The sequence below is a fragment of the Chelonia mydas genome, chromosome 26, assembly GCF_015237465.2.
Source record: "Chelonia mydas isolate rCheMyd1 chromosome 26, rCheMyd1.pri.v2, whole genome shotgun sequence".
NCBI lineage: Eukaryota > Metazoa > Chordata > Testudines > Cheloniidae > Chelonia > Chelonia mydas.
Window position 1 is genome coordinate 4,950,576 of NC_057859.1, and position 22,553 is coordinate 4,973,128.

The 22,553-nt window shown below is 50.1% G+C and overlaps 1 protein-coding gene across 2 annotated transcripts in view; it reads right to left on the minus strand.

Moving 5' to 3' along the window:
* The window catches only part of GFRA2 (GDNF family receptor alpha 2), a 95,628-nt gene that overhangs the window by 42,625 nt on the left and 30,450 nt on the right, over nt 1-22,553 (minus strand). For both annotated transcript variants that reach the window (XM_043536460.1, XM_037886505.2), the window contains one exon: nt 10,578-10,926. In XM_043536460.1, the coding sequence (XP_043392395.1) occupies nt 10,578-10,926 (349 nt within the window). The remainder of the gene's footprint in view (nt 1-10,577; nt 10,927-22,553) is intronic.

The window sequence follows — 22,553 nt, forward strand, 5'->3', positions numbered from 1 at the left end:
GGGATTCAGACGCACAACTTCCATTCATTTCCATGGGACGGAGTATCTAAATCCCTGTGACAAACCTCAGAGCTGACTCTTGGCAGCCTGAGCTGTGGTGGAAGATGGGACTGGAACAGAGACCTGCTGTCTGCAGAGACCTGAGTGGCAGTGAAAGATGAAACTAGAATTCTGACTAGAAAAGCACCAGTGCTTCCCAGGCTGCACTGAATAACGGCACTGGGTTCCCAGCTGTTCAGCTCGTGTGTGCCTATTTCTTTGAATGCCCGCTAATCCTCTCTCATCAGTTGAGTTGCAGCGCTTTCACCAACTGTTGCATCAGGGCCTGCTCCAAACACTGGAGGGTGTTTACCTGCACATCCCACTCTCCTGGCTTGGGGATGTTTTGAACTGGGCCATCCTGAACGTGGGACTCCCTCGCTTGCCATTTTGAATCTCCGAACTCTGATTCTAACTCATCAGAGCTGTAAATTCTGACTGACCTTCGAAACTGAGCTGCCAACCGAAATCTAGCCCAGGCCAGATGTAAATACTGCTTGACAGCAGTTGAGTTGCCTCTGTGATAAGTTGAGGGGTCTCAGCCAGACCAGTTTCAACTGGACAAGTCACAAAACCAAACATTTTAATGGATGCCGTTGTGGGCAGTCTCAGCAGAGGCCAAAAACTGAATGGATCTTGGAGTGGGAACTCCTCCCTTGGCTCTTACCCTAGAAGAAAGTCCCTCCAAGCCCAGGATGAATCTTGCCCTGCTGTTGCCCATGTTAGATTTGTTCTGTAAAAACGTGACATCAGAGCCTGATCTAAAGCCCATTAAAGCCAGTGGGAGACTTTCCACTGATTTCTAGTGGGCTTTAGATCAGACCTCCTGGCCAAGATTTTCAAATCTGATTTGGGGGGGGCCCAACTGGAATTGGCTTAAAGGGGCCCGGTTTCCCAAGGCCTGGTGCTCAGCATGAGCTGAAAAAATCAGGTGAGCTGATCATCTTAAAAAACAGAGGTCTCCAAAAGCCCTAGTCACTTGGGAACAGCATCTGTCTCCAAGAAGGTGAGAGGCTTCCCCAGCATGAAATTCACCAAAGTCTTCCGTGAAAAGCACGTCTCTCCGGGTGGCTCTGCTTTTTTTGGTTTGTTGGGCTTTTTCCTCTTGCACCAACTGCTGTGAGATAACAGCAGATATCTCTGCTTAAAGGTTCTCCAATTACAGTTCATGTTGCCTTGCATTAGCAGTGGAAGTTGGAGGCTTAATTACCTCCCATCCTGGCAGAGAAGCTTTATCTCTTCCTTGTGTCGCGATTAGGTAGCATTGCTGCTTGTTGATTTGCTTCAGAGTGCAATCAGCACTCTTGGCCCCATGTAAAGATTAACAAGATGAGCATCATGCAATGACTCAGGACTGGTAAGTACAGGCACATATCAGATTCTCAGTGGTCCAGTCAATGAACTTACTGTACGTGGCCCAGTTACCCTCCACTTTCAATGGCAGTTGACTGGTTCTAATTCCATTCTGTACAGAAAGTAGTGTTGCACACTACCCTAGCTGGGTCATTTTCACAAGGACATCTAAATAAAGGTCACGTTCTCCAAAGGGTCCAGCACCCAGCAGCTCCCACTGTCACATTCATGGACAGATTTTCAACCAAACCCAGCACCCAACGTGCTGAGCTCTTGTGAAAATCTGGCCTCAGTTGTGGGTGCTGAGCACTTAGAAATCTGACCCTGAGCTCTGGTCCCAAAAGACAGTGCAACTTTATTTGGTATAACCCAAAGCTTGCACTACTTCCAAAAGGGGATTAGGGAGAGGGACAGAGGCACCTACCCAGACATCACTAGGCCAAGACTGCATCTATTCATAATACTGAAGGAGTATCCACCTTACAGACCTCTTTGTCTATACTCCTTCCCTGACACCTCCTGGCCTTCTCCTCTACAGCTCCTGCCATCCGCCTCCCTGAACCCTCTCTGACTGCCCTCCGTCTCTTTTCACCTTCCTTCACTCTAGTCCTATGTAGTGCCTCTTAACCTCTTCCCACATCCTCCAATCTCATTACCTCTTTAAAACATGTTTTGGAATAGACAGCCCATAGAGAAGATGCTCCACTAAACTAATTTGCACTACTTTACACTGGCCTGGCTAGTGTGTAAGCGCACCACTGCCCTCTATTGGATGGAATCTGAATTGCTCAACTGTGTGTCCCAAGCCCTGTACTGCAAACAGCTGGCGGAGGTTCTTTCTGAGCTCAGGAGGGTGGGCTCTGTGCTTCCTCTGAAGCAGGAAGATCTGTGTCAAGTCTTAGGCAGCTCCCAGTTTGTTAGAGTATCCAGAACTAGCACAAATGTCTGGCCACCATAGTGACACCTCTGTGCTACCCACAGAGGATCTAAGAGGAAGCCACGCCAGCTGGTCCTGAGGAACGATGAGGTTGACATCCTCCAAAGGAAGTCATCAGAGTTTGTTACTGTGGCAGAGGTTCTGGAGCCATGACTATTCTACGCCACCATCACTGCACTTGGAGGGGTAACCCGGGAGCTGATACAGGCTGCCTGAGGCTGCAGCCCAATTGAGACAGATGCAAAGCAAGCAAGGGCAAAGCCGGCATGCTCTATTTATACACATTCCCAGCATGCTGAGGTTGGAATTACAGCCTTGGCGGTGGCTCACGGCCAATGCCTTGTTATTTATAAATGTACAGCGCCTTGGAGACAAACAAGGGAGAGGAGATGCCTTTCCAGCAACAAACAGAACTACAAACAAACATCAGGCTCTTTCTGATGCTCCCAAGTGAGTGTAGAGCCTGCCTGCCAGCACATCTTGCCTGGAGCCAAAGAGGATGCGTCTGATACCAGGGGAAAGGTTACCATGCATGGCATCTCGCTTCCCTACCAAACCCACCAGAGCTTGATAAGGCTCTAATCCTCCATGGGTTGCTGGGAAATGGCTGCTAGTGACTGGGGAGGTTCCGTTCAGATAAGAGTCTGGCTGCTTAGTCAGCCCCATGAGGTTCCCTTCTGAGCTACCCAGGCTCCAGCACATGCTGGAAAAGCAGTTTCTCGCTCTCTGTGTTCCCACTGCCCTGTCCATCTCATACTAGTAGGAGCCACGTGAAGCAGATGTTCTCAGATCTCAAAACCAGGATGGGTCCAGCCTTCTGGGGCAAAGGGTCGGGGCAGATTTTGTGTCTGAACCCCGTCCGCCCATCGCTAACAAGAGTCTGATTTGGGTTGGATGCCAACTCATTACGATTGTAAAGATTGGGCACGGCCTTGCTGAGATGGTCAGGGAAGCCCGGACTGACCTTACAAGTTAGTGCTGATATTTATCAAATGGCTCCACCTACAGTGAGGGCTGGGAACAGTTTCACAGTTGTAGTGAGTGATACTTCACAGGCTGGCACAGCTAGGCTAGCGACATACAACTGCAGTGGGCACTGGTTCATCCATCGCTGGCTACGTCTTGTGCATGTAGGAATCAACGGCAGCTGCACTGGAGCTGCCCACACAAGGCCATCACATGGACTGCTCACAACCCTCACACAGAACCTTCTTAATTCAGTGCAAACCCAGGGAAATGTGGACTATATATCTGCACAGCTGACTGTCCCTTAAGGAGCTTGGGCTGCCCCAGCTCCATAGGGTATCTCTACACTGCAATAAAACACCTATGGCTGGCCCATATCAGCTGACTTGGGCTTGGGCTGCAGGGCTATAATATTGTAGCGTAGATGTCTGGGCTTGGGCTGCAGACCGGACTCTGGGGGAACCCCACAAGGAGGGAGGGTCCCAAAACCCAGAGGTCTACACTGCAGTTTTATAGCCCTGCAGTTCAAGGCAGCTGACACGGGTCAGCCGCAGGTGTTTAATTGCAATGTAGACGTGCGCTATATGAGCAGAGACTGATTCTGTCCAGCTTCAGTGCATTGCATAGGGAAGTAGAAGTGGTATCCCCAGGAATGCCGAAATCTGCTCTCCCCAGCTCCAAATTTACTGCGCCATCGTGGGAAATGCAAATGAAATCCCTCGGGGAGCAGAAACCTCACCTGAGCAGCTCCAGGAGATTCCTGGATGCTCAAGACTCAGCTGGCAATGGATAAGCCAGTGCCCACCACAGCCAAAAGGCTAATAGCTTTGGGAACAAACCTGTAGGCAAGTGTTCACTTCTCAGCCTTTCCAACAGAGAGAGAGGGCTGGGTGCAGGTTCCAGTGGGAACAGCAGGTTCCTAACCCTTCTGCAGGGACAGCGCCATAGTTAGATGCCATAGACAGAGAGTCTCAGCAGCTAGATAGACAGACAGACAAAGTCATATAGACAGGGGCAGCGGGAGACTCAGATACACTGAGACAAGTCTATCGCTAATGATGTTTTTCCTTGGCCGGTTCTTCCGTGCATCCTTGTAACATCAGTCAAGATTTTCCTCTCTCTGATCTCAGATGACACTCTCCTCCAGCCCGCAACACAACAAAAGCGCACAGACCAAACCAACTCAGCTCCCCACGTGCCAACCTCAATGGTCACATCCCCAAACACCCCCTCCCCAAACTGCCTCTGTCACACAACACTCACATTGTCCCGACCCCCAAATTGCTCACCCCAAGGTGCCCCTTACGACATTCCCGCCAAATCCTCCAACCCCCACAAATCATCCCAAACACACCAAAGGGCCCCAGCATCCAGATAACCCCAACACAGACCACCTAACCCACACATATGCGCCTAGATTTATCTTAAGACACATGCACCCCAACACACACACCCCTGGGAGAGACAGTAAATGCAGGGTTTGCCCTCCTTTTGGTAGTCTGATGCCCATGTCACAGCTGGCCCTGTGCACTCATGGTGCCTGACACCCAGAAGCCTCTTGGCCTCCATCAGAGGATTTTTATTACACTGCCAACAGCTCTGCTCTGCTGTTTGTCCACAGTGGGACTGGCTGGGTTGCTGCCTTCCCACCGTAAGACTGGCGCTCACAACATTGATGCCTGCTTCTAGCCCCAAGGCCCAAAACACCCCCAAAGCAAACAACACTGAAACTAATCAACCTACACTCCCCCCCCCCCGCCCAGTATATTAATAACGGTTTTGAAACAACCACCCTAACTCCAAGCAAAGATTGTTGGGATTTTTATCCCAAAAGGGGAGAAGTGCCAGAGACTCCAGGAAACCCACCAGGGAGTTCACTATTGCTATTGATTTTAAGTGGAAAGTGCTCAGATCCCACACTGATGGCTGGCACCACAGAACCCACAGAGAGTCTCTCAGCACCATTAATGCTCAGGCTCAGACTGGCCCGAGAAAGGCCCCCAGAGCAAGTATCACCAAATTCCACAGCTTGGCACAAACGCCAGCTTTGTTGCAGGGATAGGAGAGCAAGTTACGAGGCTGGGCGGGGGTGGGGGAGGAGCAGAGCCAGATTGAGGGTCACTGGCAGAGCTGTGGAGGGTCCCAGAACTCGAATAACCAGGGGTGCTGCTGATGGGGATTGAGGCACCTGGGCAGTCGGGCGGGTAGGGAATTTTTCAACAACACTTACTGTAATTGAAAAAGGCCAATTTGTCGAAACCGAAACTTTTCACTGAAGTGGTGCAGGATCAACAAAACTTTTCCCTGGAAGGTTTCTTGGGCCCAGGATGGAATTCCTCATCAAAATGAGAGAGCCCCAGTGATCAGGGCATGCAGCAGGGATGTGGGAACCCACGTTCAGGTCCTTTGTCTTCCTGATTTGGAGCAGGGACATAACCCTGGGTCTCCACCATCTCAAGTGGGTGCCCTGACCCCCAGGGTATTCTGCGGTGGGGGGGGTCTCTCCTGCTGGAGCTGTTGCATGTTGCACTGGGTCAGGGCCAGAAAGACTGACTCTATAGCCCAGTGGTAAGGGCACCAAATCAGGGAGAGCAGGGACTTGAACCTGGATCTCTCGCATCCCAGGTGAGTGCCTGGCCACCTTGCTTTTCTGGGGTGGCACTCTGGCTATGTCTACACAGCTAAAAAACTTCAGCGTCCAGGTCAACTGACTCAGGCTCGCACTGCTAGGATAAAAATAGCAGTGTAGACATTCAGGTTCGGGCTGGAGCCCAGGCTCTGAAACCCAGCAAGATGGGAGACAGGCTACAGTCCAAGTGGGAATGCTGACATTGCTAATTTAAGCCTCGGGCATGGGCCCCGTGAGTCCAAGTCAGTTGACCCAGGCTCTGAAATTTGCTGCTGTGGGTACTGCTGTGTAGACAAGTTTCTCTCTCTTTGGTTTTTCTAAAGGTCTCAGTTTTGTCCCAGCGTGGAATCAAGCCAAATGCCAAAACCTCAACTTTTTTCACAAAACAAAGTGCTTCTTTTCTAGGGCTGCCAACCCTCGAGAATGGTCCTGGAGTCTCCAGGAATTAAAGATTCATTTTTAATTAAAGGTTACGTCATGCACAGACACAGAGTGGTGCACATAAACACCCACCCATGCACGCACCCCAGCTATAAACTCAGCCAGAGGATCTGCTCGAGCCATTTCCATTTCAAACGCCAGGAACGAAATCTCCTCTCTAGCTCTCAGCCTGACAGTTAAAAAGAAAATTATTCTTTGTTTTTTTTCTGCCTGCATCCCGCAGGGAAACACAGCTCAGGTGTTGGGCCGCATTTGTCCGCAGACAGGTCTCTGCTTTTAAACAGCTTTACAGCTGCAAACAAAAGCAGGTCAAGTGAGCTGCCCAAGCATGTCAGAATCCCATCGCATGTGAACAGGGCTACTGGCTACTCCTCACTGGTAGCTAGGGATGCCTTGGATAGATTAACCCTTTGCAAGGCATGACATTGCCGTGCAAGACCAGCGCTATCCCTTCCTAAGGCCACCAGACAATAAGGAGTCTAAGTAAGCAGACAAGCATGACGTGCCCTCAGGGCTAGAGCAAGGGACTGGGAGTTACAACTCCAGGTGCTATGCTAGGATCTGGAAGGCAGTGTGGGTCTAGCAGGTAGATCAGGGGCACCGGAAACCAGAATTCCTGAGTTCTGTACAGGCTGACTTCAACATCTACTTTGTACTTTCCTAGCATGTTCATGCAATGTTCTCCAAGTGTTTAATTAATTAATCACAGCTATTGGTGAGGTAGGCCGCTATCACTATCTACATTTTACCAAGAGAACGAACAGGCAGAGAGGATAAGCCCAAACTTTTCAAATTCAGTGGCAAAAGATAGGTACCTAAATAAAAATTTAAGTGCCCGTGTTTAGCTACCCAAGTTTGAAAATTTGGCCCTAAGGGCCACCCAGCTAGCCCATGGCAGAGCCAGGAATGGAACCTCGGAGTCCTGCTTTCACACTCCCTTACTCTAACCACTAGACCCCACTGCACTCCCTGAGGCAGACATAGCATCCTGCAGCCCTGACTCCCCGTCCTCTGCTGTAAGCACTAGACCTGCGCTGCCCTCCACGAGCTAAGGCTAGAACCCAGAAGTCTTGCTTCCCCAGCCCCAGGGCTCTGACACACCATTGTACATTCTCTTCTTTGCCAGGAACATATTTCAAAGTGAAAACACACAAGGCAAATGTCGCACACTTTCCTGCACTCCTGCTGCTCTCCCTCCCCTTTCAGTCTAAATTTCGTTTCATGCTGGAAAGGGTCTATAATTTGTGCTCTACAGAGCTACATTCTCTCAGGCACTCTCTTTCAACTCTTTCCTAATGCAGGTTATTTCCCTCTGCGAGTCGGACACATCCACAGCATTTAACTTCTGACAAGTGTCGGGCTTGCAGACCTGCTGACAAAGAACTGCCGTTAATTTGACGCTGCACAGAGCCTGCCCCGTATCATTTATTCATAGACACTGGTGTATTGTATTACTGGTGGATTAAAAGCCACATTCAGAAGTTTCAAACTGACTCATTTGCAAGGAGAGGAGAAGTAGATACAGCTTTACGAGTGCAGGGACTGGACTAGATGACCTCTCAAGGTCCCTTCCAGTTCTATGATTCTATTTTGACACTAACCACCGAGAGCCTGCAGCCATGCGACAGGAAGTGGACTCTTCTCCGATATTAAACAAATTCTTTCCGGGGCCAATCTTCCACTGGGGAGAGCAAGGGGAGTTTTTGCTGTATGAATAATAATGCTCAGAGGAAAGTCCGGAGCACTCTCGATTTGGTTTGTACACAGGGGAACCAAGAGCCTTCACTAAGAGTGGAGACATGGGTGTGGGTTTTTAAAGCAAGAGCTCATCTCTGAGTGGTATTTAAATGGTGCCCATTGCTGTAGCATTTGAGCAGTGAGCACCACACAGGTTTTCATGGGGTTATCCCCACAGCACCGCCGTGAGGCAACGTAGTGCTTTATCCCCATTGTACGGCTGGGAGACTGAGGCCGTGTGGACACGTCTACCCTGCGTTTTAAAACCCGCCGCAGAGAGTCTCAGAGCCTGGGTCTACAGACTCTGGTTCACATTACAACACTAAAAATGAAGCCAGGCTGGGCTTCAGAGCCCAAGCTATACAGCTCTATTTAGCGCCGTAGCATGAGACCGAGTCTGTAGTCCTGGGCTCTAAGACTCACTGCCGCGGGTTTTAAAATGCAGTGTAGACATACCCAGACCGGCTAAGTCTATGGTAAGTCAGTGGCAGGGCAGGGAATTGACCACAGGTGCCCAAGCTAACACCCTAATCATCAGGCTGCCTTCCTTCTCCCTACACCCACCTGCCACTGAAAGACAGCTCCCCTACACCCCAATCCTCCAGGCCCAAAGCATCAAATGAGGACTCCTTGTTACTTACTATGTCTTACTATTTATATTACTGCAATGACTAGGAGCCTGAACAGAGCTCCAAGCCGCAGCATGCTAGGCACTGTACAAACACACAATCAGAGACAGCCCCAGGCCCAAAATGCTCACAATGTATATAGACAAGACAGAGAAAGGGTGGGAGGGGAACGGGAGGCCCAGAGAGGGGAAGTGACCAGGCCAAGATCTCACAGCAGGTCACTGGCTGAGCTGGTGAATAGAACCCAGATCTTTGGACTCCCACTCCCTGGCCTTAACCGCTAGAGTCTAGACGGTACTTCCCCTTAAGACTGGGCTTGTTAGTAGTGCTACTGAAATAAAAACCAACAGGGAAAACTGTCTTTCCCTGGTTTGTCAAAGTTCAAAATGTAATGAGGAAGGCGGTCACACACAGAAATACATCAACCAGCTCCCCCCATAGAGCAGATTCCGTAAAACCCTCTTTAGCTCTGGGCTCTAAATTCCCCGGCGCTTCCAACAAGCCAATGACATTAGACAAAGACTTAAGACAAATTCCTAAGTACAGTTGTAGCCCTTCCCCCTGGAAGGTCGGATGACGTGATGATGAGACCGGTGTAAATACCTAGAAAGGTTAGGCCGGGGTAGGCTAGGCAGACAGAGAGACAGATTAAACATGCCAACAGACAGAGGAAGGAATCTGAGCAGCTGTGACAGAACATCACTGCCAAGGCGATGATTGAACCAGCAGAGGGGACACCTCTAAGCATCCAAGTCTTTGGATAAGGAATAAAGCTCCTCTCCAGCAGCAGACGGAGCCTGGACTACACAATCAAGCCTGAGTTCTTCTAGTATCCCACCAAGGTCTAATGGAACACTCAGTCCGCAGGCTGTACCACTGTATACCGAGTGGCTCTACCTCAGTACAGGATCCCCCAGACACCAATCAGCAATCAGTGGAAATGCTGCAGCCATCGGGGATTGTTTACAACACCACGCACTCATCCAGCAGCAAGAGGGGTGACCAAGAAGGATCTGAGTTAATCTCTTAAATCACAGGCTCCTGTGAGTTAAAACCAGCAAAGGGAATCCACAGCGGATGGACTACATAGCAAGGTGCCTATTGGGGAACATGGAAGCACCATGTCATGACAAGCATGTCAGAGACTAGAGTTGCACCGCCCTGGTCTAAGGGCATGCCAGGTCCCTGGAGTCACTGAGTCCATGGAACCGTGCACCAGTTCACACCAGCACACAATCTGACCCAGACTCAGTAGTTTAAAAACCTAGAAGAGAGCCAACCAGCCAAATGCAGCATGGAGCCAGAGAGCAACCAAACAACCAGAACCAGGATAAACCCAGCCGCCAGCGGCTAACCAGCTCTGCCAGAGCATAGTGCAGAAGAGACCACTGCAAACCTGTACACAGACCAACTGCACACCCCAGCACTGCAAGGGAGCCAGAGGAGGCCACACAATCATTGCATCATTGTATTGATGCGGTGCTGTGACTGTTCTGTGCCTCCCTCCACACTCCAGCACAACATCCCCTCTGCCCACTCCTCAGCTTGGCGTGGGCAGGTGGGAGGTGAGAAGAGTTGTGAATGGAAGAGGAGGCTTCTCTTACCCCGCCTCCAATGTCCTGGCTCCTTGCAGGGACCGGGAAGGATCCAGGTTTGTTAGGAGACCAGGCAGATGGAAAAGTATTTGCCATCAGGCCTTTGGACCCCACCAGCTCTGCAGGGAATGCCCCATGAGGGTCTGTGGGGCATCCCTGTTCTAGTCTCCCCATCATGCCATGCAGGTGGAGAACCAAGAACAAAGCGTGCACGTGTACATGGCGGGGGAGGGAGGAAGGACAGTTCTTACCGGCAGAGATGGTCCGTCCGGCACATGTTCCGCAGATCCAGGCAGTTGGGCTTCTCCTTGTCCTCGTAGGAGCAGCTGGGGACTATGGTCTGCCGGCGGCGCTCGGCACAGGCCTGGTCCTTGCAGGAGCAGAAGAGCAGCCGGTAGGTGTATTCGCTGGGCACCCGGTCGAAGAACTGGCGCAGGGCCTTGTGGCACTTGCGGCGGTTGCAGTGCTCGGTGGCCGAGATCTCCTTGCTGCAGGTGGAGATGTAAGCTGAGCGCAGCCTCTTGCAGTTGTCATTCAGGTTGCAGGCTTTGGCTGCATCTAGGCAGTGGTTACTTTTGGAGTTGGTGGCAGGATCCATTCCTGTCCAAGCAGAGAGAGGGAGAGGGGATGGGCGTTACTCAGAGGGGTGGCAGAGTGACTGATGCTGCTGACATGCCCCGAGACTAGAGGTGAAGAGGAGAGGGTGTATGTAACTAGGGGGTCCAGAACAGGGTGGCTACAGCTACAGCATTCTGGCATGCCCCCACACCAAGACACAGCTGCAGTGTCCAGGCACACACCACACTGTGCCTATTACACTACGAATGGGATAGGCATCACCAGAACCCAGTTGAGCGACTCATTCAACGCAGTAGTCATCAGCCACGTTCCTGCCAGCCGGGATGCCACACAGCAGTGTGGCAACTGCATGTGGTGAGGCACCGAACTGGTTATTTGGCAACGCTTCCTTCCATTGCAAATCCATGCCTTGAAGAGACACCTCTGCATTGCAGGTACCTGTGGCAAGGACAAGAGGAGGGCAGCTGCTAGGGTGCCATAAGGGGTGAGGGGTGGGGAAGACAATGGTCCAGCTAGGAATTTATGGCCGTTTTTAGCTTTCCTGGGTGCTTTGCTTCCCCCTCTCCCAGCATATTCTTTCACTAATGCCGCTGTAATTACAGCTTGGCTCTTTCCCAATCAGAGCCTGAACACAGAAGATATTTGCTTTTAAAAAAAGTGTCTGTATATAGACATAGGAGCATAGGCGACAAATTGGTACAAAACCATGTGAAAATGCAGCAGTGGCAATGGCTCACTGTGTAGCTACTGGGTAAATAAACCCCCGGGGAGAGTGTGGGAGGCTGGCATCACTGCACAGCGAGAGGCATGTGGTGAATGACGTGTGTTACAGTTGGTGCTACTTTACGGTCTCTGTGTAAGCCACTGCAGCCTGACCCAGAGGTGCTGGGCCAGCTGCCACTAGCAGGGGGTCGCCTCAAGTAACAGGGTGAAATTCTCCCTTTCGGCCAGAAGTGAGATGCAAGGACCTCGCCTGTGTTATTTACCTAGGGGTGAATTGCACCGTTCATGCAAAGAACAGGGGATGACAATCCGGTGCCCTGCACTGGGCGCAGTCAATCCCACCAGTAAAGCGTGGGTGTAAAGTGCTACCACGCTGGTAGCATTTTGCACAGACAGTGCACTGGTGACTGATCACAAGAGGAATCTGGTTCCTATTTACACTAAGGCCCCAGGCTCCTTTACGCTGCCTAAGCTGTGTCAATAAGAGTGCAAAGGCAGGCTCAGCGGAGCATCGGGGTCAGGGTGTCTCGCACAGAGAACTGATTTCCAAGGATGAATAGATGCTTGGAACCCACTTCTCCAGAGAGGGTAGCCCTTAGGAGGGTACAAGTCCGCCAACAGGTACAGATTTTACCCTTCATCCACCAGCAAGGTGCCCCAGTTGAGCAAATGGAGCTTTGGGAAGAAAAGAGCATGGTCCATCTGATTGGTCATGCACTGTAGCAAACCACCTGCCCCTCAGAGACCCATCCACCAAGGCAGCACCCCGGAGGCCTAACCCAGACCCCCCGAGCCAGCCTGTCGCTGGAACTCCAGACTGAGGGCAAAGATACAGGTATACTAGGTACACTATATTCTAAGTGTTGCCCCAGCGCAGAGGGTGACCTCTTGTGGTTCCTTCCAGACCTGTGCGTCTATGATTCTATGAGCAGCTGCAGGGTTCATTGTTGTGGGCAGCTCAAACCAAGAGCCATTTCCTGTTCTCTGCCGAGGAAACACCAGGAGGTTGGGGCATTTTTTTTAAAGTGTGTTAATACTTAGGAAAACATATTTGCCAACTTGGCACAGGACCCCGCTCTGCCCCCATCTGCTGGCAAACTCTAACCCTCAGCATCACAAAGGGCCAGACCCAGAGCAACCGCCACTCCCCCAGTGACTTCAATGAGAGTCACAGGAGCTCAGAGCCCCTTAGCCAGGCGCTCTCAGGCATCTGAGTCAGAAAACGTGGGCACTGTCACCCAACTGAGACCTTGGCGTATTCACCCCTGCGATTCGCATGACCAATTCCTGTTAGGAGGGTCACAGACAGCTGCCACCAGATCAGTGTGTATATCTGCAGCCAGAACAGGACCTGTATTTACCACGAATTTCCCTAAGGTCTGCTCAGACTAGAGGTATGCAGCTGGCGTGGAAGGGGTTAACCTGAGCCAGGTGAGAAGCAGCAGGGGGATCAGAACTTATCAAATAATATTCAGTGCATAATTTATGCCATGAATTTGCACTATTTTTCCAGTCCATTATTCAATGAATAGGGATTAATTATTTGCCCAGCACTAGAACAGAATCACCTCCTGTGATGGGCCTGGTCCCGGCCAGCTAGCACCTTCCCCTCTGGTTCCCCCAGGGGGCTGTGTGACCCCTGCCCATAGACCCGCTGTATACTCGGTGCTTCTGCAGTGAAACAGCTACCTGGGTGCAACCCCTCCAGTAGGGGTGCCCTGCCCTGGCGCAAGACAGGGCTGGCTCTGGTGAGGCATATCTGGAGTAAACCACTCCAGCACCAGCCCTTTCTTTTTTTTTTGCCTGCATTAGGCACTTGCACTAGCATTGTCCCATGGACACGGACAGCCCCTAGTCTAGCCAAGCCAAGAGCACTGAGCTAGAGACCAAGCAGGGCCGCTTGCAGCCCGGCAGGGCCAGGGAGAAGGGGAGCGGTGAAGTGAAGAGAGCTGCCGGAGAAGCGGAAATGCAGGCCTGCCAAGTGCACAGCTGGATGTGCAGCATCTGCTCCCGGAATCCCAGCAATCAGCAAAAACAAAAACCAAACACAGACACACACACCCTGGAGAAGGAACATGGGCTGAAATTTTTGTCAAAAGGATGAATTGCCCAAGGAGAGCTGGGTGCTATTTTAAAGTCATCTGACTGCATCAGTAATTTCTGCCCTAATTTCCCCTCCCCCGCAAACCAGCCAGGATCCTGGATTCGCCCATTGTTCCCCAGTTTCCACTGGCAGAGACAGACGGCAGCATCAAGGAGGGTTTCCTAACAGAAATATTTGCAGAGCCCTGGTAATTAGCAAATGGCAAGCAGCTACCTAGATGGGAAACCTTGGCTTTGTTTTTTCCGCTCCCTGCTTTGTTCCATCAGTGCTCACAGGCCCCACCAAGAGCTCCCCCACAGCCAGCCCTCCTAAGCTGTAGCCTACCGAAGCAGCTGTTAAGAGAATCAGACGGCTTCTAAAGCCATCTCTGCAACTGAGGCATTTCAGGCCTTCCAACACCTCTCCCTGCAGCACCGCCTGCTGGGAAAGGCCAAAACTGGAATGACTGGGTGTCTCCCGACAGCCAGTCCACCTGCACCATTCCCTGCTGCGCCTCCTGCTCAGAAAGGCTAGAACTGGGGTAGCTGTGATCGCACTCGCAGCTGGCTCTGATGTGCCATGTCGCACACCCTACTTAAAAAGGCAGGGACAGAAGCAGCTACAATCCCCCCACCCCCAACGCATGCACAGCCAGCTATTTATCCCACACCCTTCCCCAGCAGTGGCTTGGGGAGTGTTCTCTGCTGGGACAGTTGCTTGCCAAGCTCTAGACAAGTGCTAAGTACTAACACAGCATATACGCTAAAAACCTGCCCTGCAAAATACAATACAGAGCACAGAGTTTGCCCAGATTCCTGTCTTCCCAAGCTACATACGTTCTACCCTGCAACTTCCCCTTCCCTAGATACCACAGTGAGGAGCAATAGACAGATGATAAGCAGGCAGACATGCCTGGGGGCAGCACGTATGGTGGTAGACACATGGCAGTTGTCTCTCTCCAGCTCCCAGGGCCTTCTTTCACCTTGTCCCGCACTCGCTGAGCATTTGATCTGAGATCTGGTTTAGACCAGAAGGAATCAGGCACTGGTGCAGCTGGGTCATGCTGGCTCCGGCCGACCCTCCTCAGAGCCCTCAGAACACTTAACAGAGCAGAGCGTGCAGCATTCTGATGCACTGGCATGCATGTGGGATCGATGCACAGTGCTGGCTTAATGTAGAATCCTCGTGAGCATCTGCTTCTGTCCTGCCTGAGACCTGCGGGGACCTGGATGCATTTTAATAGAGCCTGTACTTGGAAAAGCACAGTTTCTGGGGAGCTCATTAATAAGGTAGAAGCATTAACATTTCCTGAGGCAGAAAGGCAATGGGGTCTGTGAAGCTGGGGTTTCTGAGGGAGCTCTGGGAGAGTGGCAACTCCAGTCCCCTCCAACTCCCCGAGCTTATCCCAACCCTCACAACAGGTAGGACAGGGCCCAGGGCCCTCCAGGGACAGGAGATGATCCAGAGACTTCCAGGGCAGGAAAGGGGAGGTCACCTGCAACCCCTGTGTATGCTGCCCACTGTGCACAGATCAGGGATACAAGAGCTCGAGCCTGCATCAGGGTCTCCAGGACAGAAGTTAGGTGCTTAGCAGTACCCCAGATCCATCTCCCTCCCCATCAGCCCCTGTACAAAGAGGCTTCCTAGAATCTCCAGGACAGGTGGGTCCAGGAGAATTTTGAGGCAAAATACTGGTACAAAGTCTGAGTCTCGCATGAGTCGCTGCTAACGTCCCTTAATGCCATCGGAAGCCATGTCTGCTCTCCCTGGGTCTGCCTTTGGCTCCTGGGACAGATGTGTCATTATTCACACTTTTGCCAAAAGCCAGACGCTGCTAGCACACAAAATGAATGAACGTTCACCACCAACTTGCGGCCTGAGCTCAGAGCGCCCCCTTGTCCAGCATGGGTTCCCTTCACTGCAAATATTGGGCAGAGACAGTACCAGGCAGTAGAACACTGTTCTGGCTTGAGCTAAACCTCAGAGAGGGTCACTGCCTTTCATTCAGAATAAATGTAAAGAATCCATTGTGATCATGTGACTGAAGCTACAGCAGCAGCACCTAAAACATAGGCACATGGCAAGGCTGAGCAGAAGCTGAATCATGCGGCTCAAGGGGTTTCAAGTGCAGGGCTAGGGCTTTGATTGGGGGAACAGTTTCTCTGGTCTGTGGGCAAATGCAAGAGGCACAACACAAGGAGACAAAAGGCAGAGGTAGAGAGAAAAAGCCAAATAGACCTAGCCTGGAAGAACAGTAATGTGGTCCTGAGACAAAGCTAAGAGACAAAGCTCTGTGGGTACAGAGTGCTGACTGGAAAAGGCAGGTCTGGGACAACCAACAAAGAAAATGTCTGTGGGTTTGTTTTGTTCCTCCTGTGTTTGGGGAAACAATTTCTCCTCCCAACTAGAACAACTGCCAGGGTCCCAAACTTTAGCCAGCTGCTCAGGCCTTAAAGGGGTACCAATAAAATGTAATGGTGTCTACTGCAAGGGAGACCTAGCAAGCTTTTAATGAAAGGGGAGGAGAGATGGAATCTGGGATAGAGAGAGACAGAGGAAAGCTGGTCTTGTGCTTAAAGAACTGGATGGGCACTCAAAAAATGTGGGTGCAATTCCTGGCTCTGCCACAGACTCCCCTATGTGGCCTCAGGCAAGTCAGTTCATCTTTCTGGGCCTCAGTTCCCCCACCCCAATCTGTAAAATGGGGAGAATAATCCTCCCTTTGTCCCACCCTGCGTCTGCCTCATCTGTTCAGACTGTGAGCTCTTTCGGACAGGAACTGTCTCTCGCGATGTGTGCTTGCGGAGCTTAATGCAAGGGGCTTCTGAGCCAAGTTGGGACCACTGGGCACTACAGTAAGGATACCAGAGCCAGAGGCACAGAAAGCTCTGGAGCCAGCTGGTCTCCAGAAGGGAAGCTGTGTGCACAAATGGAGGAGAACAGAGCTGAAATTGACCCCATGATGGAAGTGCATTTAGCAGCTTCCCCCACATCACTGTGCCAACGCCCTCTCACCTGCTCTGCAAGCACCCTGCTGTTCCAGGCCTGCTGGGCTCTCCACAAACAGCTCTCCTGAGGCCTCTGAGTCCTGCCCTGCAGCCCCCTTGCCCTTCCACTTCAGAACACAGGCTGCTAATTGTGCCAACTTGGGCACTGGTTCTATTGATGCAGGAAACAAACACACACAAGGGGCTAGAGGGAGACCCGCCACCGAAGCCATTGGTGATGGTATTTCAGGAGTTCCCAATCAGGTCAGCTGTTCTGCAGCCAGCAAGCGCGGCGTATGTAATATCTCCCTCTTTGCTTCCACAGCCCCTTTTAAAAAGGTTACCGTAATCCCACGGCTATCCCCACAGACAATCAATGCCAGGCTGGCCCAGCCTCGTTATCGACAAACAACAGTAATAGCTCGTTTGCTTCAGTTGCTTCAGCTTCAGATCGGGGGAAAGCGCCCACTCCCTTCGCAGCCTCATTACTTCCATGCATGCATGGACACAGCACCAAGGGTGTAGGGCAGAAGGAACAAAGGGAGGGGCTAGGAGAAGCAGCTGCACCGAGCCACAGCCTCAGCTCTTAAAAGACACTGGAGAAGAAACTTGTAGGAGCACAGGATAGAGGGAACATCCTGGGCAGGAGGACAGGATAGGAGAGAAGCCCTCAGCAAACGGGCACACAAGGTGGTGGACCAGGGCAGGAATGGGGATGGAGTGGCGTCTGAGGCAGGACAGGTGGGGTGGAGTCTAGTCAGGGCAGGAATGGTTGGATCATCTGCAATAATAAAATAAGAGCACCAGAAGGGTAAGGGATGGAGCTGAACAAGGGGTGGGAAAAGGAAACTGCAGGCAAGAATGTGTGCAGGCAGATGGGTGTAGGACATTCAGGCTTTAGAGATTCAGGCTTTTCAGTCCCTGGTTCAATCCCCGCTGGGTTGGCCAAGATGGTGACAGTCACATATGCACCACTTAATCCATCAAGAGAGGGCTAAAGTGGGACTTGACTGGGACACAGGCCTAGCGCAGGCTCCTCCACCCAGGGCTGAATCCCACGCTATGCATAAGTGAGGTGCAAAAGACCAACATACAAATGTCTACCCACTCCCCGTGTTCCCAAACCGGCACCTCTTGCTCACGTTCCCTGGAGCTAGTGGTGATTCCTCCAGGAGTTTGGAGAGACGCCCAAGCAGCAGCTCTAACCTGCTTTGCGGTGACACTTAGCAGCTCTGACAGCTGTTTGGCGAGGAATCGGATCTTTTTGAAATTTAAATAACATGTTTTCCGCATTTGGCTTGGGAGACAACCTGAGGATAATCACATTATGCCCCATGCAGCCGTGAAAGCAACACTCTCCTTTGCTGAGCATTTCCCCATCCTATATCCCAGCCTCCCTCTCTGGCTGGCAGTGCCGCCCCTCGGTATAAGAAGCGTCACTCCTCCCCCTCCCCACCAAATTGCCAGAAACGTTTCCTGTTAATCAGGGGTTGGATTTCGGAATAGATCAGCCCATGAATTAATAATCCCCGACTCCAGACACTTCACTTTTCATATTTTTCCACCAACTAAATATTTCCTTGATGATAATTTAATCCAAAATGTGGGGGGGGGAGAAATGGCTGTGCTGTCTGGAACCCAAAGGCTGAGCTCCCTGGAGCACCTTTGCTTCAGAAGTTAAAACCAGGAGTTCAATTCAGCAATAATATGATCCTCCCTTTGAGCCACCTCTCAACTAGACTGAGAAATCTTCAGGGTAGGAATTAGGTCAGCCAAGGCATTTGTACAGCACCTAGCACAATAGGGGTCCTGATCCTGCCTGGGCATTACTTCAGGGAAAACAGTCTAGCCGCTGCCTTCAGTTAGCCCTTTCAGAGCTCAACCGAGAAGGGCACTGATAGGAGATCTATGATCCCCTTCATCTGTGACCTGTCTGCTGAGCTCTTCCCCCCGCCCCACTGTGATGCTGGATGTTTTGTGAGGTGGATAAAACTGAGAACTGGCAAACTCATTTCACACAGGCCACTGAGCTGACAGACAATAACAGCTTGATCTCTCTAAGCCTGTGACCAAAGAGCATAAATAGGGCCCTACCAAATTCACAGTCCATTTTGGTCAATTTCACAGTCAGAGGATTTTAAAAATCATAAATGTCATGATTTCAGCTATTTAAATCTGAAATGTCACTGTGTTGTAATTGTAAAGGTCCTGACCCAAAAAGGAGTTATGTGGGGGGGAGGGTCACAAGTTTATTGTATGGGGGGTTGCACTACTGCTACTCTTTCTTCTGCACTGCTGCTGGGCAGCCGGAGAGCCGCGGCTGCTGGCCGAGAGCCCAGCTCTGAAGGCAGAACCGCCGCCAGCAGCAGCGCAGAAGGAAGGATGGCCTGGCATGGTATTGCCACCCTTCTGCATTGCTGCCTGCAGAGCTGGGCCCTCAGTCAGCAGCCGCCGCTCTCCAGCTGCCCAGCTCTGAAGGCAGCAGTGCAGAAGTAAGGGTGGCAATATCGCGACCCCCCTAAAATAACCTGGCAACCCCCCTGCAACTCCCTATTGGGTCAGGGCCCCCAGTTTGAGAAACACTGCTCTCCCCTGTGAAATCTGTATAGTATAGGGTAAAAGCAGACAAAAGACCAGATTTCATGGTCCGTGACGCAATTTTCATGGCCGTGAATTTGGTAGGGCCCTAAGCATAAGGCTCTGTGGTCTATTACCAACACCCCAGAGTAACCGGTCACTTGTTAGTATCTGCCCACTGTTCAGCAGAGTCAAAAATCTAATGGTGGCAGGCTGCGCTCGCGCCTCCCCTTTCCTTCACCCATGCCCTGAGCTACAGCCCTGGCCGTGGCATGTGAGCTCTCTAAGGCAGGAGCATTCAGATGGCCAGCACAGTGTGTAACCATTATAGGCACACGAGCTACTTCACTGCAGTTAAGAGCATTAACCTCTCACCGGAGCAGAGCAATATGTCACTTCACTGCTGACAAAAGCAGCCGCTTGTGCCCTTAACTGGTTTTATTTGGAAGAGTCTGAAGGGACATTTTTCTATTAGCCTACCCCATTGCAGGAACATGCTCTTAAAGAAGCCCTAACCTTCCAGACAGTGCAATGAGCCATGTAATGTACCTCTGAAGAGTAATAAGGTTCCGGCCCTTCCACTCCTCTCCTGCCTCGTATATTACCACAACCGAACTCCGTAGCCATAGTGACACGGCTGCTGGCGAGAAGGCAAATGGTACAGGCTTGGCTTTCATCTCCAGGGTTAAAAGGAGAATGGGTGAAAAGAAGTCAAGGCATTGCAAGTCCTCGTTTTAGCTGGCTGGAGATGTAGGGGACTTGAGAAGAGGGAGAAGCCAATGGAAAGGCAGCACCGATGGGTGGTCATGGAAACTGATGGCCAAAAGTTACAAATGGACTGGGATGATGTTCCAAAGGATGCTCAGTGGGTGGCACTGAAGGAAAGACACTGAGACAGAGAGAGAAATCTGAGGTTCTCAGATTCCTCCTTGGCAGACAGACCACTGAATTCTGTACAGCCAGTCTGCTCTTACTTGATTTCAGTTGCCAGGGCTAATGAGTGACTTGTGGGTCCCGACCTGAGACTCTTTAAAGGGTTTAAAGATTTTCCAAGGGAGGGCACTCAACCTTGTTTGAAAAGTCAGGCCCCTTTAAGTTGTCTTAAACTGCAAACACCCCCAAAAATAAAGATGTAACATCCTTGTTTGGGTTATCGGTAGACATTGAACCTGGGACCTCTGTATCTAAAACCATGAGCTGCTACTGCCTGAACCTCTAAACCTGAAACAAGTAGCAAATTCAAACCTATTTTTCAAGACAGAGACCTAAATTATGATGGACGTAAGATGACAATTCCTATCAGTAGCTTAAGAGTAAAAATCCTTACTAGGATGTTGTGATCCCAAACCCAACTATTAAATATTCAGGAAATCAGTGTTAAGGTTATTAAGGATTGGAAATGCACAGTTATAGCACCTAGACAACCTTAACTCCAGGCCCACAGTGACAGGCAGAGAGCCCCACGGTGTTAGCATGACTTACAACTAGAGCTGGGAGAACTTATCCATCCAAAACTTTTTTCACTAAGAAAAAAATGGAGATTAGGAGACACCAAAATGCTTCACAAATTCATGTCAAATTCACTGACTTGTTTCAGTAAAAAAAAAAAAAAAAAAAACCTGAAAAAAGACCACCCCAAAATTGAAGTGTTTTGATTTGAAACAATTTTTCATTTCAAAATGTACTTCAATCTTATATTTTAAAAGTTTAAAAATACATTTAAAAAGCTCAAAAATGAAGCATTTTGTTCAACCGAAAATACACTCTTTCTTCAACTTTTTGGTTCACCAAAACATTTTTTAAAAGTTTGTTTCAGGTTGACCAGAATTATTTTTCCACCCCGATTTTACAGGACAGCCACAAACTGAAAAATTAGTTACTGACACAGCTCTAGTTACAACTAATCTCTTTGGCACACCTAGACCCAGGAGTCCTGACAGACTTGACCCCAGCTAAGGGTCTTCCCTCCTCTTAGCAGTTGCACCCAGAGTCTGTTCCAAATACAGCATTGGGTTCTTCTCCTGGGAATCAAGACAAAATTGTGTTCCTGGTCCTTCTAGTCCATTCTCCCTCACTGTCAGGGCAGAGAGCTCCCACTAAGCAGTAGGATAGACCCAGGTGTATACAGATGTTTATATCCTGAGTGTACAGTTGATCTGTCTTGCTTTTAAACCCACTGACTGGAGCAGATCGAAAGCTGGAATTTCCATTCCCTGGGAAATTCCAACACATCAACATTTGCTTTCATCCCGAAATGGGATGAAAAGTTGAAATTAAAAAAAAAAAAATGATGGAATGGAAATTCAAAAAAAATTGTAGAAACTTTTCATTTAGACATTTTTGAAAAACATTTTGACATTCCTGAGGGAGCCGCATTGCACTGTGTAAGATATAGTCCTCCAGGGAGCCCTGCTCGTAGGAGACAACAGGGACCCAAATTTCAACACCCATAAGACAATGAGCTAGAAAAATGCAGCTTAATGTTATTGTTTAACTGATTCAAAATGAAACATTTTGGATCAATTCAATAAAATATTCTGATCTGGGTCAAACTAACCCACAACAAATATTTCATTTTAATTTTCCTCACTGGGAAACTGAAATGAAATATTGCCTGCAGAAAATTTTGATTTTGCAGAAACTTTGTTTTCTATTGGGAAAATCATTCAACAGAAGATTCCCAACCAGCTCCACTATTTGTGGTTTTTTCATAGAAACATAGAAATGTCGGGCTTGGAAGGGACCTCGAGAAGTCATCAAGCCCAGCTCCCTGTGCTGTGGCAGGACGAAGTAAACCAGGACCTGGCAGGTATGTATCAACCTGTTCTCAAAATCCTCCAATGATGGTGATTACACAGTCTCCCTTCAAAGCCTATTCCAGAGTTTAACTACCATTACAGTTACCAAGTTTTCCCTAATATCTAACCTAAATCTGCCTTGCTGCAGATGAAGCCCATTACTTCTTGTCCTACCTTCAGTGACATGGTGAACAATTGATCACAGTCCTCTTTATAACAGCCCTTACCATATTCAAAGCTGTCATCAGGTCCCTCCTCAGCCTTCTTTTCTCAAGACTAAACACGCCCAGTTTTTCTCCCCTTTCCTTATTGGTCAGGTGTTCTAGACCTTTTGTTGCTCTCCTCTGGATTCTCTCTCCAGTTTGTCCACACCTTTCTTAAAGTGTGGCACCCAGAACTGGTCACATTACTCCAGCTAGGGCCTCACCAGTGCAAACTAGAGAGGGACAATTACCTCCCAGGTCTTACATATGATTCTTC